Below are 13744 nucleotides of genomic sequence, written 5' to 3' on the forward strand. Positions count from 1 at the left end.
CAAATTCTCACTCTTCTCAACATCTGGAATGAAAATGCATATATTTACATATATTGAATTAAGTATGGTGGTGAGGTATTATTTCGTGGATACTTGTATTTGATGGGTGTGGGGTAGAAAACTAGAATTTGACAGACTTTTTCGCGGGTAGTGTAGCTATTTTGGAGGCCACTGTGGAATAGTTGCCACAAGAGTCTTGTGGTCCCAAAGCTCCAGTTCTGCATCTAATTCGACCAATGGACAACCCCATGCATCTGCAACCTGTTTCGTTGGTCGATACCGTGATTCAAGATACCACTCAGCATCGCTATTTTGGTCTTGGGTTTTGAAGTTGAATCGAAATTTATAAGAATAGTTGAGGTCGTATAGCATCGATACTAAACGGGGCATATTTCGAGCGGCGTAGCCTATAGAAATAAGGACCCTATTGAAATGGTTGGAGTCGAGAATTTCGCGGCACACGAGACCTTCCTCATAATCACAAATGATTTCTTCCCAGGCTTCTATTGCGTCGAGCTCCTCTTGCTCCTCAGTAGTAGGGTGAACAAGCCATTGGCCTACATAATTTGAATAGTTAGTTCATTTCTCTTGGAAATTTGGATTGTAAAATCTATTAATATCATCATTCGTCCATCCAGGCCCAGGGAGATGAAAGTAGATAACTCGTCCGAGAGTATAGAACGCACCTGAAGGAATTCTTGGTGGAACTTCACCAATATCTACAGTCTCAAGATGAGGCCAGTGCAAATTTGCGGAACTAGGCAGCGGGCAGCCAGTCTGATCTAGCGGGAATAGAAAATCCGGCGCTAGAGACACACTTTCCAGTTTCAACTGACGGAGAGTAAGGCTCAGGCACCCAAGCTTTTGAGAAAGGTGACCTGTATCAGATATCAAAATGTTCAATCCAGGCATAGCTTCTTTCCAGGGCCTCTCGTCTTGGATAGCAAGATCAATACGTAAGCCTTACTCATGCCCAGTGAGCCGGGCCTGAGCAAGGCTTACGTAAGACTCACTGAGCCGGAGGCCGTGCTTAGATCTACTAGTGAGTAAAAGCGGCGAGAGGGTGAGCACTAAATCTGAAAAAGGAAGTCAACAATCGTCAAAGGGAGTCCGGTATGTTCACAAACTTTTCTCATGTCCAGATAGATAAATTGCAAACCTACCATGATAACATTATTTACTCTCGCTCCGTTTCCATACATATTATCAATAAATTACAGGTCACACCAGTAGTCAAACTCAAGAATACATATTAAATGCCATTAAATTTCTACTACTATCTTCCTCGATAACCTAAGCTAGCACCCCGTCTAGCTTATTTCGAGCTTAGTCCAGAATCAAATGAAGCACATGATCTAGACTTCCACCTGAGAGACTGCAGGAGCGACGCCAGCTTTCTCGTCGATATGAGTCGTGAGACCCATCTCGTCGGCGAAGGTGGAGTGGGGCTTCCATCCTGCCGAGGTACGGGGGTTGGTCTCTTCCATCATCTTATCGACCTGCTCTAGGGACAGGCCCTTGGTCTCAGGGATCAAGAAGTAGGTGTACACAAAGCAACAGGCACACAGGGAACCCCAGAGGAAGAAGACCTTAGGGCCCAAGTTAGCCTTATCACCATCAACCAAGTATGGGGTGATCACGGCGATTATCTGCGAAGAGAGTCAGCAATCGTCTAAAGCGTAGTCATGCAGAACAGAATCAGCAGATACGTACGCAGTTCCAGAGCCAGTTGGAAGCAGTGGACAGGGCAACACCACGAGAACGGATGGGCAGAGGGAAGATCTCGCCGATCACAACCCAAGCACCAGGACCCCAGGTGATGGCGAAGAAGAAGACATAGATACAAATGAATGCAATCATAGCGCTGACCGCATGGTTGTTCTGTCCATCGGTGACACCAATGATAGCAACAATGAACTGACAGATGACCATGCCTAGCGCACCCCATAGAAGAATAGTGCGACGACCAAATTTCTCAATAATGTAGAAGGAAATTGGCGTTGAGCACACGTTCACAATAGTTGTGATCATACTAATCAAAAATGGGTCCGAAATCGTTCCTAGTTGCGTGAAAAAGGTAGTTCCAAAGTAGAACACGAAATTAACACCAGTCCACCTAAAAGAGCATTAGAGATATGACGTTGGTAAATTTGGGAGAAGGTTGAATTACTGTTGCATCATTTGTAGAGAAGTACCAAGGATAGTGCGTCGAATGTTGCTGTTGGCCTTAAAAAGACTTCCAGTGAAGCAGTTCTTCCAGCTAGCAAAGTAGCCTCCATCAGGAATAACCTGCTGCTCGTACTGGAAATTGGCGTCAATCTCAGTCAACTCGAGCGTGATGTACTCGGAATCGATAGGTTGGCCGCGAACGCGAGCCAGAACCTCACGGGCCTTCTCTTTGTTGCCATTGCGGATAAAGAAACGAGGGGATTCAGGGAGGAAGAAGAGACCACTGGCAAGGATGATAGCCCAAAGGAGCTGAAGGGCAATAGGAATGCGGTACGAGCCGGAATCATTGCGCCCCTCAGTAGCATAATCGACACAGGATGCAAGCATAAGGCCGATAGTGACGCAAAACTGATAACCCGAGACGATAGTACCACGCACTTTGCGGGGCGCAATCTCAGACATATAGAGAATGATGATTGCCGACACAAAGCCAACACCAAACCCAGCAATGAGACGACCAGCGACCAGAAGACCTAAGCTGCTGGAGGCAGTTTGGAGAACCACACCGACAATAAATATAGCGCAGCCAGAGATAATGGTTGTCCGACGGCCATACCAGTCTGCGAGATCACCAGCAATCAGTGCGCCAAGGAATGTACCGGCGGAGAGAATGGAGACGATGAGGGACTTCTTCCACGAGGGAATGACGAAAAGGGCGGAAGGGGTGTTTTCTTTGCTCTATTTGAGATATAAGCATGTGTTTTCCGATATACTCTATATTGAAAGTGCAATTACCAGATGCTCGAAGGTCGAGATAAAGTAGTCCATGCCGATAACACCGCTGATGTATCCCGAATCATATCCGAAGAAAATACCGCCAAAGGCAGCGAATGCACACATCAAGTAAGTCTTGAGGGTGACCGGAGCCTCGACGCGCAAGGCATCGATGCCGCCTCCGGCGGCAGTGCTTACACCACCGGGCATTGGAGTGGAATTGTCTGGTAGATACAAGCGTGATAGGTTGTGAAGACCAATAAAAAGGTCCGCGAGAAAGTAAACACGAAACTGATGTCGGCAGAAGAAACGAGCATTAGACAAAAGGGGGGAAAGGATGAAGCTTTATAACATGCGGACAAATGCCTGTCAGGGATCCTCTCAAAGTCAAAAATAGCATGGGGTAGAAAAGTCAAAGCCTCAGCACGGTCTAATGCAACCCTAGACCGAAATCGACTACAGTTTTTGGCCACTGTCGGCACGATGGGTCACGGTCAAGGCCTTCGGCCACTCGGCTAGACGCGAGTTTTGGTTGGGCCATGGCTCCTGGACCCTTCCGATATGAAGAAATGCGCTAGGGTCGTATCATCGCTAATTCCAATCGAGCATAATGCAGGCGGCCATGTTACCTCCAAAGAAAGGAGTCATGTCATGCGGGCCAGGGAACTGGGATAGTCAAATTTCCGCGGGTGGGTTGGTTGGCTCTTGGCTCGGGCCCGACCGACATCAAGTGGTGGAATAGATCCGCCAAGAGATTTTATCATGCGATTGAGAAATGAAGCCGCACTCATTTGAAATTTGGGGACTCCCCCAAGAAACGCTTCCTAGTGGGAGCAATAATCAAGTTCTTCACATCACTGTTCACGTTTGGCTCAAGCGACTCGGAATGGGGCTGAGTGTGAAACCTTTTGACCAAGAAATCGCGTACTGCCGAACATCGTCGCACAAGCACTAGGATTGGAAGCAATGGAAGGAAAGAAGGAAAAGCCAAACACCTCTCGGTGGCGTGGTTGACAGAGCCTGTCAACCAATCAGCATCTGTTTCCCCGCAGACCCAGAACCCGATTCGGGCTGGACCCCGAGGTTCTGTTTGGCTGGCATCATGGGGTGCGTTTGGTGGGGAAAGAATAGCCGTGGGGAGTCTCAACTCCCGCGAATCCCCACTATTGGACCTTGCCCTATGCACCATGGCCCTCCAGTGTGGATGCAGTATCCGACACGAGAAGGTTTGCGCGCGGACTAATATCGGCATCCAAGACGGCCAAGAGTCTTGTCGCGGCTTGGTACCTCGTAATTGCCTTCCGTGCTTCGTCGGGTGTAGAGTCCGCAAGCTGATGTGCCCAACAGCGATAGTAATTGGTGAAATGAAAGGTTTCACTAGATAGAGTTCTACCTTCTCCGTTTTCTCCACCAGGCAGAGCGAGCGTCAGTTATGAGCCGAGTTTTGCTTTTCCATTTCTTTCACATGTGGAATAATTATGAGACCAAATAAATGATCCCAGTCTACCGCTTTGTGATTATGCAGTCAAGAAGGCGTCCAAGATACTGCTGTCGACACTAATAGCTCTAATATTTCATTAAAGAAAAACGACTTTTTATCTACTTTCGCTCACTACTGTTTCATTCAGAGATTGCGCAGTACTGAAACAGTAAGCCCAAACTCTCGGGCTTTCGAACCAAAGGCAAATCTAGAATAACATGCGACGTAAACGCCACGCTGAAGGAAGTGCGCTTACGCGAGACAAGTCACCAAACCCACCCCCCGTCAGCGTCCCTTGTCATTTTTTGTGTTTTCTTATTCGAGCGAATGAATTCAAGATACCACGGCGGGAAATTCGCATTCTGACAGAATTTTTGAGATAATGATAGATAAATTGAAGGATCAATAAGGGCCACTGTGTGATGAACCATTTCTAGTGTATGATCGACAAGAATATCGGCAACCGTTGATGTCCATATTAGGGTTAGTAGCTTTCCATCCTGGCTCCTTGAGCTTCATTTCCGTATATTCCGTTCGGACTCCTTTCCACCAGGTCAAGATCAAGCAAAAGTTTCCATGACTAAGCATTCAAGCTTTTCACCATCTAAGACACCGGATATGCGTCTATCCTCGCGCTCCTACCCTACTGGGACACAGACTTATCCCGCTCACGACATTCGCCTGCCCTGCTGGAAGACCCTGGTGAGAATATCGCCTGTCAAAAATCCGCGAAACCTGAACTTAATGGAATTTTCCCGCTTTACACGTCGGAAGTGCGATCACGCAACTGACCAGTGCTGCCCGCTCTGCTTGAATACTTTCTAAGATAGCACATATTATGTAGATAATTCCTTGGGTTCGCACGTGCCTGTAATCCTTGCAGACGTCTTGGAATTAAAGTTTATCTTATTCTCCTAGGCATAGATGATCCCAACAAGAAGAATTGTTGAGAGGCCAGGTGATAGACGCCTCTCGTTTGTTGCCAAGATCAGTGCTTGTCTCTTGTTTGTTGTGTTTTGCCTTCTGCTCTTCACTCATCACACACACACACCCCACACACACACACAATACGATTTGCGTTTCCCTCACTCCGATTTCCTGACCCACCACTATTGGTGGTTTCCTTCTCCTTTTCTCGCAGAGTGCGAGTCTCTAGTCCTTTTTGACGCTTTTGCATCAACACAAACTACCGTATTATATGTACACGATGTACAGTACACGAAAACTCTTCAAGTGCTACTTTTCAAGATTGTCATAGAATCCCCTGGACTACACATAAAATCATCAGGATGAATTCACTGGTAGTTCACGCTTAAGTTTGACTTGGTAGTTGATGTCAAGATGACCCCCTAACCTGGGTGACGTCGTCATATGTTATATATCTAATAGGCCTTTCCTCACGAAGCTTGCGAAATTGTTTATACACTATACATATCGTCTGAACGACAACACGGATACCAAACAACCGAACAGCCCACATTCACTGTTTCTACAGCGCGAAATGAATACCAGTCATACTTGGAACCTAGGAGATCGACGCTATCTTTATATATGCTGCGGAGTACGGATACCACACGGATGGTCGGAAAATCGCGTTAGTGAGTGTATATGAGAAACATTGCCGATGTTTAGGTAGCCCCTCTAATCCTTCACGGTTGATCTGGCAGAAACGGGAGCAAGGCTATCATATTCTAATGTAAAGAAGAACTGGATGAGATATGCCATTGAAGAGTCCACTGCAAACAATGGCGGATATGATTATCAGGCTCAGGGGCCTTGTTTTATGATGGTCAGGCTCAGTCCTACTAGATTCCTTATGTTCCATCAGCATTGTTACTCACTTTTACTTTGACATTTCGAAGGGGAAAAAATCGATCTTGATAGGCTTTGGGTAGTTGGTGAAGAAATATGCCGTACTCACTTTTTATACGAGGGTATGTTTCAAACCTTGTGACTTGAGAAGCGGATCTCAAATTCTAATACGATGTTTTGTAAATAGGTAGTCAAGAAAATTTAAGTCCCATGGGAACCCCCATGGTTCCAATACCCGCAGGCTTCATGGATGATCCTCCAAGTCTACAGAAAGAAATAGAAGGCTCTCAACGAACATCTGGATATTCAACAGATTGTTTTCAATTTCTGCCGATGGAGATCAGGATAGAAATTGCTATATATCTTGCCACTATTGATTTTCTGAGTCTTCGCAGTGCATCGCGATCAATGGCAACGGTCTTCGATATTCAATTATTCTGGAAGTCAAGATTTCAAATGGCGCAAGACAGAGGCTTCCTCGCGTATCTTGTGAATAATCCACAAGATGGTCTAAAGAAAGACTGGCGATTTATATACCGCTACACAGCTGACATAAGCCTTATGATCAAAAACAACATCTTACGTCCACGCGCCCGCGAAACCCTCCAGATTCTTTGGAACTTGCAACATATATGGGGGAGATTTCGTTGGGTAAGACACAGATACTCCATGACCCAAGCCTCCCATGAGCAGATTGCTTTATATGATGACCTGACTTATGAGCTGCGCTGGAAGAAGTTCTATGTTGGATTTACGTGCGACAGGAAATGGCAGCAAAGGGATTCTAAAGGGGGTTGTGGTAACTGCGGGTCTAAACATGTTCCTCTTCTCCAATCGGTTCCATTACAAGATTCGGTTGTCAGCTTGGCAGTGTCCATTCTGCATCAAGGCTCGCAGACCGTTATCACTGGCTTCGAGCTAGTGAGTGGAGAGAAGGTTGTTGCAAACATAGTCGTTGGATATCGCCTGCCAGGACAACAAGTGGTGGTGAACCTTTGCGGCGTGACATTAAGGGGTTTTTCTATTGTTAGTTGCAAAGGGCACATCCACGCACTACGATCAATTTTTTTAAAACGATGACGCGAATCCAAGTTGGTTAGGGCAACAAGGGTTCTCTATTGGCCATGAAAATGACTGGGGCTTTGGCTGCTGTAGAGAGTCCACCAAGCGGTCATTAACAGAGCTAGTTTTACAACATAGAATAAAAGCTTTTTGTGGAAAGTTTGATGTAAGTTCCTACCATTTTCAGATGATTTAAACCTAACGCAATATTACAAGATGATCGAATTGTGTATAGCCTAGATGAAGCCATCTTCTACACCGACCTGCTGTTTGAAATGCACCTGATGGCGATCTGGTGTAAACTCGGGGCGTTATTTGCTGCTCTATTGAGCTTGTTGGGACTATGAATTCTTTCCTATCTCTTGATCGCTGTTCATTATAGCCAATGCCAATTGATTGGGCTATTGACGAAAGACTGTTCTTACCTCATGCCGTATATGGATAGATACTAAGTTCTGCGCACGTAAATGGCACCTCTACATACGAAGAATGTCTAAGACTACTATCCTGGAGAGGATGCCAAGACCGTAGGAGATTATCTCAATGAAGTTCAGAAGTTGACCAACGAAAAGTCTGTATGGTTGATCTATGATCAGTGAAATTGATATCCAAATCAACTATTCCCAAATATTAGTGAACTTTGGAAATCATCTCAACAGAGAATCTAGAGTGATATACGGCAATTCTTACCGCTAAAATGTCGCAATGGCTTCCTTCCTTTTACAGGGTTATGTTACTAGGTAGGTCGCCCGTATGTTGAGCTTACACAGGGCTTCACAAGCATTGGCTGCGATTCTGAGCATCTGATTCTACGAGCTGAATAGCAGGGACCAACACGAAGCACAAGGATACGTATGTAGTATTATGGAGGGGCGGCAAGGATGGAAGAAGAGGATTTACGGAAGTTGAAGCCTAAGTAGTGCAGGAAGGAAGGTACTAGTCCTAATCAGGACATGAACATTGATGTTAAAGAATAACCTCTCACTAAGTTCCCGATACCAAAACCGTGTTCAAGTAATCAGCCTGACAAGCATGCGCCTGTCTTAAAGATCTATATTCGTTCTTTTCATTTTTTGAAGATAATGACAAAACGGGGAGAGTATAAATCGAAAATTCATATCAAGTTACCATTTCACGCGAAAAAGGTAAAAAAAACACTTCTACTGCCCCCCTCTATTTCATATCGCAATAGCCAGCCCTTTTCCGCAGCTGGCCCTTACTCCAAAGGTATAACATGTATTGCTCTCCCATTTTCGTCTCCATGTCATAATGACTAGAAAGCTTAGACCGCAAATTCATGATGCAAATAAATACATGACTGCGTGAGCTCAAGCGGAAGGACCAATAATTCGGTACGTCGTTTTCACCTCCGGGGATAAGCGTTTCAATGCCGAGGCAAGCTCGTCGGCAGCTTGAACCAAAGCAACGTCAGAAAGCGGCTCCAATGCATCCAAGATAAACAAAACACGTGTGCTGTCATCAGTCAATGCTGTCCGCGGGCCCTGTCGCCAGTTCCAGCGGCGGCAAGTGATGCCAGTATCGTCACACCATATAGGCTCGCCAGGTGCTGCGAGCTCGGTTTGTGGCTCCCCACCGTAGAATGTCTGGAATGATTCCTGCCCAGTTGCGCGGATCAGAAACGGCGATCCATCGTATTTATCGAGATCTTCGCCGCCCAGTGGAATTTGATGCTTGACGGAAATAGCATTGTAAATGTCCGTCAACCGGTTTACACGCGGTAGGCCTTGCTCTGCACGGCGTGTCAATGCCTCTAGGCTGTTGCGTGTCTTATTAGGCTTAGCTCCAAAAGCCTTGTAAGCATCCCTCCATGCGGCGATATGTGGAAACTCGGTGATGGGATGTTTCAAGAGCAGGTCTTTGATAGAAGATTCAGCCTCCTGTAGAAGGTTTTCACTGAAGTCATCGCTAGGACCCGCAGGAATACCCTCAACCACCATCAGGAGAGCTCGATAATCCGGACGTAGCTCATAAATCTCTGGAACTACTCGCGCAGCCTCCAGCAGCTTCTGTGCCGAGAGTGTCTCGCCCATTGTCAGCGATGTGATAAGGGACTGAAGGTGTGTGAGTTGGTGCGAATTCAAGCTGAGATGATGAAACAAGCGGAGAGAATTTGGGACTGTGGTCGCACATCAACAGAATTTTGGGGTTCTATCGATACATATATGAAGCTGCGGGGCGGCAAGTGTCCGGTTGCACTAATGACAGGAGAGAGGGTTACCCATAACGAATCTTTGGTTGCTTCACGCCAGTCAGCCAATCAGTATTTGTTTGTTGGCCCAGGCGGAAAGACGCCCCAATCAAACGAGAGAGAGGCTGAGAAGAGAGGAGGCATTAGAAAAAAAAGATTTTCGCCGCCTCTCTGAAAATCAAGATATTTAGATCTTAGCATCGACACGACCACTCACGCGAGAGAAGTGGGTCAGGCGGGCCCAGCGGATAGAGCCCCACACCAAACAACTTCCATTTTAAGCTACTCCGTAGAGAAGTCATCAGTAGCAGAATTTTACACTCGCATAGAGCAGACAGCAAAATGAATAGTCAAAGTATTTCTCACTCCCAGAATCATTATCAGTGCCTAAAGCAAGCAATACGAAGCTTTTCATGGACAAATAAGGCGACTGGGGTAGATTGTGGTTATGTGGTTTCTTTGTCAAGATTACTTCTTTTTATGAGCCTCTAGGCCATTTCTATAGTTTCGCGCGAATAGCAGGTCCCGATATGATGATGCGCGCCGTGCCAAGGGCCAACACGCCAACAATTAAAGCCACTCCAGCCCAGATCTGTGCCGCGAGGTAACTGTCGGTAGAAGTGATTAATGCTCCAGCGACAGAAGGTCCAGTCAACGGTCCAAAACTCATCAACGTCAGCGCCATTCCAACACGAGTTCCAATTTTGTCCAAATCTTTTGTCAACGAGGGGACAGTGCCAGCAAACAAAGCCATGGCGGCTGCTGACGCCAGACCGAAGAAAACGGCAAAGACATATAGACCAGCAACTGTATCAACAGCGATCCAGCAGAACATCAAAATGCCGCATAGGGCTACCCAAGGAATTAAACAATTCAGTGGGCCGATGTACCGGTCAGCCAGGTAGCCGCAAGGTGCACGAATTGGAATACCGCATGCATTAATGACGATAATCAGATTGACGCCATCTATCTGAGATAAGTGCAAATTCTCAGTTGCGTAAACTTGAATCTAATAATTTTTCAGTGTCCAGAACCCGATATGAAGAACAGGTTGACAACATACGTAAAAAAAAGCGAAGTAAAGGGTCCAATAAAGAAGGAACACTCCAAGCGTGAAGAGCATATAAGCTGGTTCTTTAAAAGCTCCCCATTCAATCAGCGGACCTGATTTTCGAGGAGGCAATCGAGGACGTAGCAGCGCAAGGATAAGGACGACCATAACCAGGACCACAAATCCCATACAACGAACCGCCCACGGAAAGCCTGCAATAACCAAATTAGCTAAAAACACCTACAATATTGTGAATGTATATGAACCGACCAATTTGCGGAGTCAGATACTGAATCATTGCTGGAAAAATGATTCCTCCTGTACTCGTACCTGTCGCCGCAGCTGTAACAGCTAAAACTCTCAGCCGCACAAAATACGTTGAAATCAAAGTCACGCTAGGTAACCACATGAGACCTTGTCCAATCCCAATACAGAGACCCTGCGCAAGAAAGACCTGCCAATAAGTTGTGGCTAGACTCGTCATGAAAGTGCCTAGCAGCAGAAAGACTGCTCCGGCGCCTACCACCAGCCGCGCGAGGCCAGCATCCGTCGCGCGACCAGACAGCATGGACATAAACAACAGACAAAATACTTGGAATCCGCCTATCCATGAAATATCGGAGGCTGTTTGAGGGAGAGTCACCTCATAGTGATTCTGAAATACTCCAAAGCTGGAAGCGTAGCCCCATGTGAGAGCGACAACCAAATGGCCCGATACCACCTGGGCCCAGGCATGAAAACCGCCATCTGGAGGCGGAGCTAGAGTCGCTGTTTCTGCCGATGAGTTGCTTTTATCAGTTTCCCTTCCAATTTCGGAGGTAGAATCCACATCAGTTGTCATATTTGCCTCCGGTAGAGCAGACGTTCAATTTTCCTTAACGTGCCTCAATTAATATATCACAAGCTTTGACTTCGATAATAGCCACACAGGGAAGGGTGAAAAAAGTAAGAACTTCATTGTCGTCAACCTTGCAGCACGGGGAACTGCAATAAATAGACTTGCAATGATCTGATGGTTGGAAAACCTCGACGAGGTTGTCGATCAGAGAAAACAAGGAATTATCCATGCATCGCACAGGGGCGTTCCAACAAAGAGCAAAAAGGCCGCACGGCCCAGATGCCAAGCAACGTCATGGATGAATAATCCACTAAACCAAATGGAAACCAGATGAAATAAATGAAGACTTAAACATCGATCTTGAGTGCTCGTTAGATCTGCTCTCAATCCAAATAGCCACCGAGCTAAAAGCGATCTATGATCTTGGAAAGGAAGGTCCACTTTGTAGCTACCCGGATCCAACACCGTTTGGTTGGAATCATTTATCAGAGTAAACGGCATCTGTTTGTAGTAGTGCGTGAAAGTCTCTGAAATATTCAATGATGCCAAACAGACTTGTATGCCTCTGTCTATCTTAATACCCGTCCGTCATGAATCCCATTCAAAAGGCTACATGTCATCCTCTTCGCCCTAGTGGCCTCAGTTCTCGTACTTTAGCCCTGCTTCCTGTCGCAGCACGCCATAGATGCCCACGTAATCGCCTTTATCGCCCTTCCGCTCAACCACCTTAGCCAGATTGCGATCGGCTATCTCCAGCGCGGGCAGTAGTGTACCCACAGCCTGCGCGAGGCTCATCGCATGTCTAGCATCCTTTCTGGCTAAGCTTGCAAGGAACAGTGGCTGCCAGAAAGTTCTTCTGCGTAAGTGAACATTCCTACACGTAGGTATTGATTTCATCAAGACTTACCTCCTCCCGGTTCCAGTAATCCCCCTTCATGATTCTTGAAGAATATGACGCATACACCCCCGGAAAGAACAGTGTCAAGTACTCGTGCAGCGCATCGCCCCCTAGACCGGTTTTTTCAGCCAACACATGGCCTTCTGCCACAGCCTCAACCATATTGAAGATGAATGAATTGCCAATGACTTTCAACGTGGTGGCCAGCTGGGTTGGATGATTACCCAGATCAATGACTGCTCTCCCTATTACCCCATCAAACCAAGGCTTGACGTAGTCAATATCCGACCGTGGGCCGGCTACAACACCGACTAGCTGTCCTTTATCGGCACGATCGGGTGCTCCGAAAACTGTCACAAACTTAGATCAATACATAAAACTTGAAAGGGAGAGGGAAAGCCTTATCTCACCCGGGCAAGCAACGAAGCGAGCATTCGCTTGTAAGACTTGATTGCATAAGGCCTGTGTTCTAAGTGGATGAATAGTGGAGCATTCCACGAATAACTTGCCCACAGGTGTACTCCCTAATGCTTCATCAAGCACTTGCTGGACCGCGTCATCATCGCTTAAGCAAGTAATAATGATATCGGAGCATTTCACAGCCTCGTGAATGGAACTAGCGATTTGAACACTACCATCAGGCATCTCAGCTTGGAGGGCTTCTGCTCGAGAAATCGTGCGATTAAAAACGGTAAGTGGCATCTTGTTGACTCTCTGAGGAGTCCATAGATGATTGCAAACTAGGTTGCGGCACATTCCCTATACAAATATTAGTTTAAAGGAGCGTTTTTACCAGGAATTCAAGACGTACCCGGCCCATGTTGCCAAGGCCAATGAATGATATATGACTGTCTTGTTCAACTTGCATTGTGTAGTGTGGCTGTCTGGTTGATTGTAATGGTCGAATTTTCAAGGCTTTGAAAGTTTTCAGGGTGCGGGGACAAGGTTTTTATATCCAAAGAAGGATTTGATATAAGGTGTTTGACAAATACAGTACCTCGCATATTACTTTGGAGCGGAAATCTTGATTCTGTGATGATCGGAAAATATGCGCTACAGTCTCTTCTAGCTATTCTGAAACCTTTTGCGGTGGAATTCTGGGTCTTGGAAAAAAAGATGAAGAATAGATTGAAACCCTGTGTATACAACATTTTTGGAACTCTGGCTGCCTTGGAATTTTCCAATGTGCGGGGCCAACCTTGCATCATCTGAACAACATAATTCCCTGCACACTACATATACTACAAATCACTCAGTCCACCCGCTCGCAGAGAGTAGGAGACCTCTGGAGAGCTATATGGTAGTGCTGCGACAGAACTAAATGGCAAAGACTAAGGACATGAAGAAAGGCCAAAGAAATGAACTTCACACATGCGAAGAGCATATGTGATACAAAATTATTGACTTATGAGCTTTAAATGAATATTGATTAAAGGAGTGATTGGATTGCA

General features: G+C 46.2%; 4 protein-coding genes across 4 annotated transcripts; all 4 read right to left on the minus strand.

Moving 5' to 3' along the window:
- Nucleotides 1-1355: 1355 nt before the first annotated feature.
- On the minus strand, nucleotides 1356-3153 carry N7484_000402 (sugar porter family MFS transporter; the record flags this gene model as incomplete). The annotated part of the gene is made up of 4 exons (XM_057110823.1): nucleotides 1356-1649; nucleotides 1714-2116; nucleotides 2171-2907; nucleotides 2965-3153. The coding sequence occupies 4 exons, from the start codon at nucleotides 3151-3153 to the stop codon at nucleotides 1356-1358; spliced, it is 1623 nt and encodes a 540-aa protein (XP_056978049.1).
- Nucleotides 3154-8625: 5472 nt separating this feature from the next.
- N7484_000403 (B3/B4 domain-containing protein) lies at nucleotides 8626-9348 on the minus strand (the record flags this gene model as incomplete). The annotated part of the gene is made up of 1 exon (XM_057110824.1): nucleotides 8626-9348. The coding sequence occupies one exon, from the start codon at nucleotides 9346-9348 to the stop codon at nucleotides 8626-8628; it is 723 nt and encodes a 240-aa protein (XP_056978050.1).
- Nucleotides 9349-10005: 657 nt separating this feature from the next.
- Nucleotides 10006-11398, minus strand: N7484_000404 (uncharacterized protein; the record flags this gene model as incomplete). The annotated part of the gene is made up of 3 exons (XM_057110825.1): nucleotides 10006-10515; nucleotides 10570-10769; nucleotides 10828-11398. The coding sequence occupies 3 exons, from the start codon at nucleotides 11396-11398 to the stop codon at nucleotides 10006-10008; spliced, it is 1281 nt and encodes a 426-aa protein (XP_056978051.1).
- Nucleotides 11399-12034: 636 nt separating this feature from the next.
- N7484_000405 (NAD(P)-dependent oxidoreductase) lies at nucleotides 12035-13161 on the minus strand (the record flags this gene model as incomplete). Its single annotated transcript, XM_057110826.1, has 4 exons — nucleotides 12035-12235; nucleotides 12303-12643; nucleotides 12704-13052; nucleotides 13105-13161. 4 exons carry the CDS (start codon nucleotides 13159-13161, stop codon nucleotides 12035-12037), a joined length of 948 nt encoding a protein of 315 aa, XP_056978052.1.
- Nucleotides 13162-13744: the final 583 nt, after the last annotated feature.

Source organism: Penicillium longicatenatum, assembly GCF_028827895.1.
Source record: "Penicillium longicatenatum strain IBT 33135 chromosome Unknown contig_11_segment0_segment0, whole genome shotgun sequence".
In the NCBI taxonomy this organism is placed as follows: domain Eukaryota; kingdom Fungi; phylum Ascomycota; class Eurotiomycetes; order Eurotiales; family Aspergillaceae; genus Penicillium; species Penicillium longicatenatum.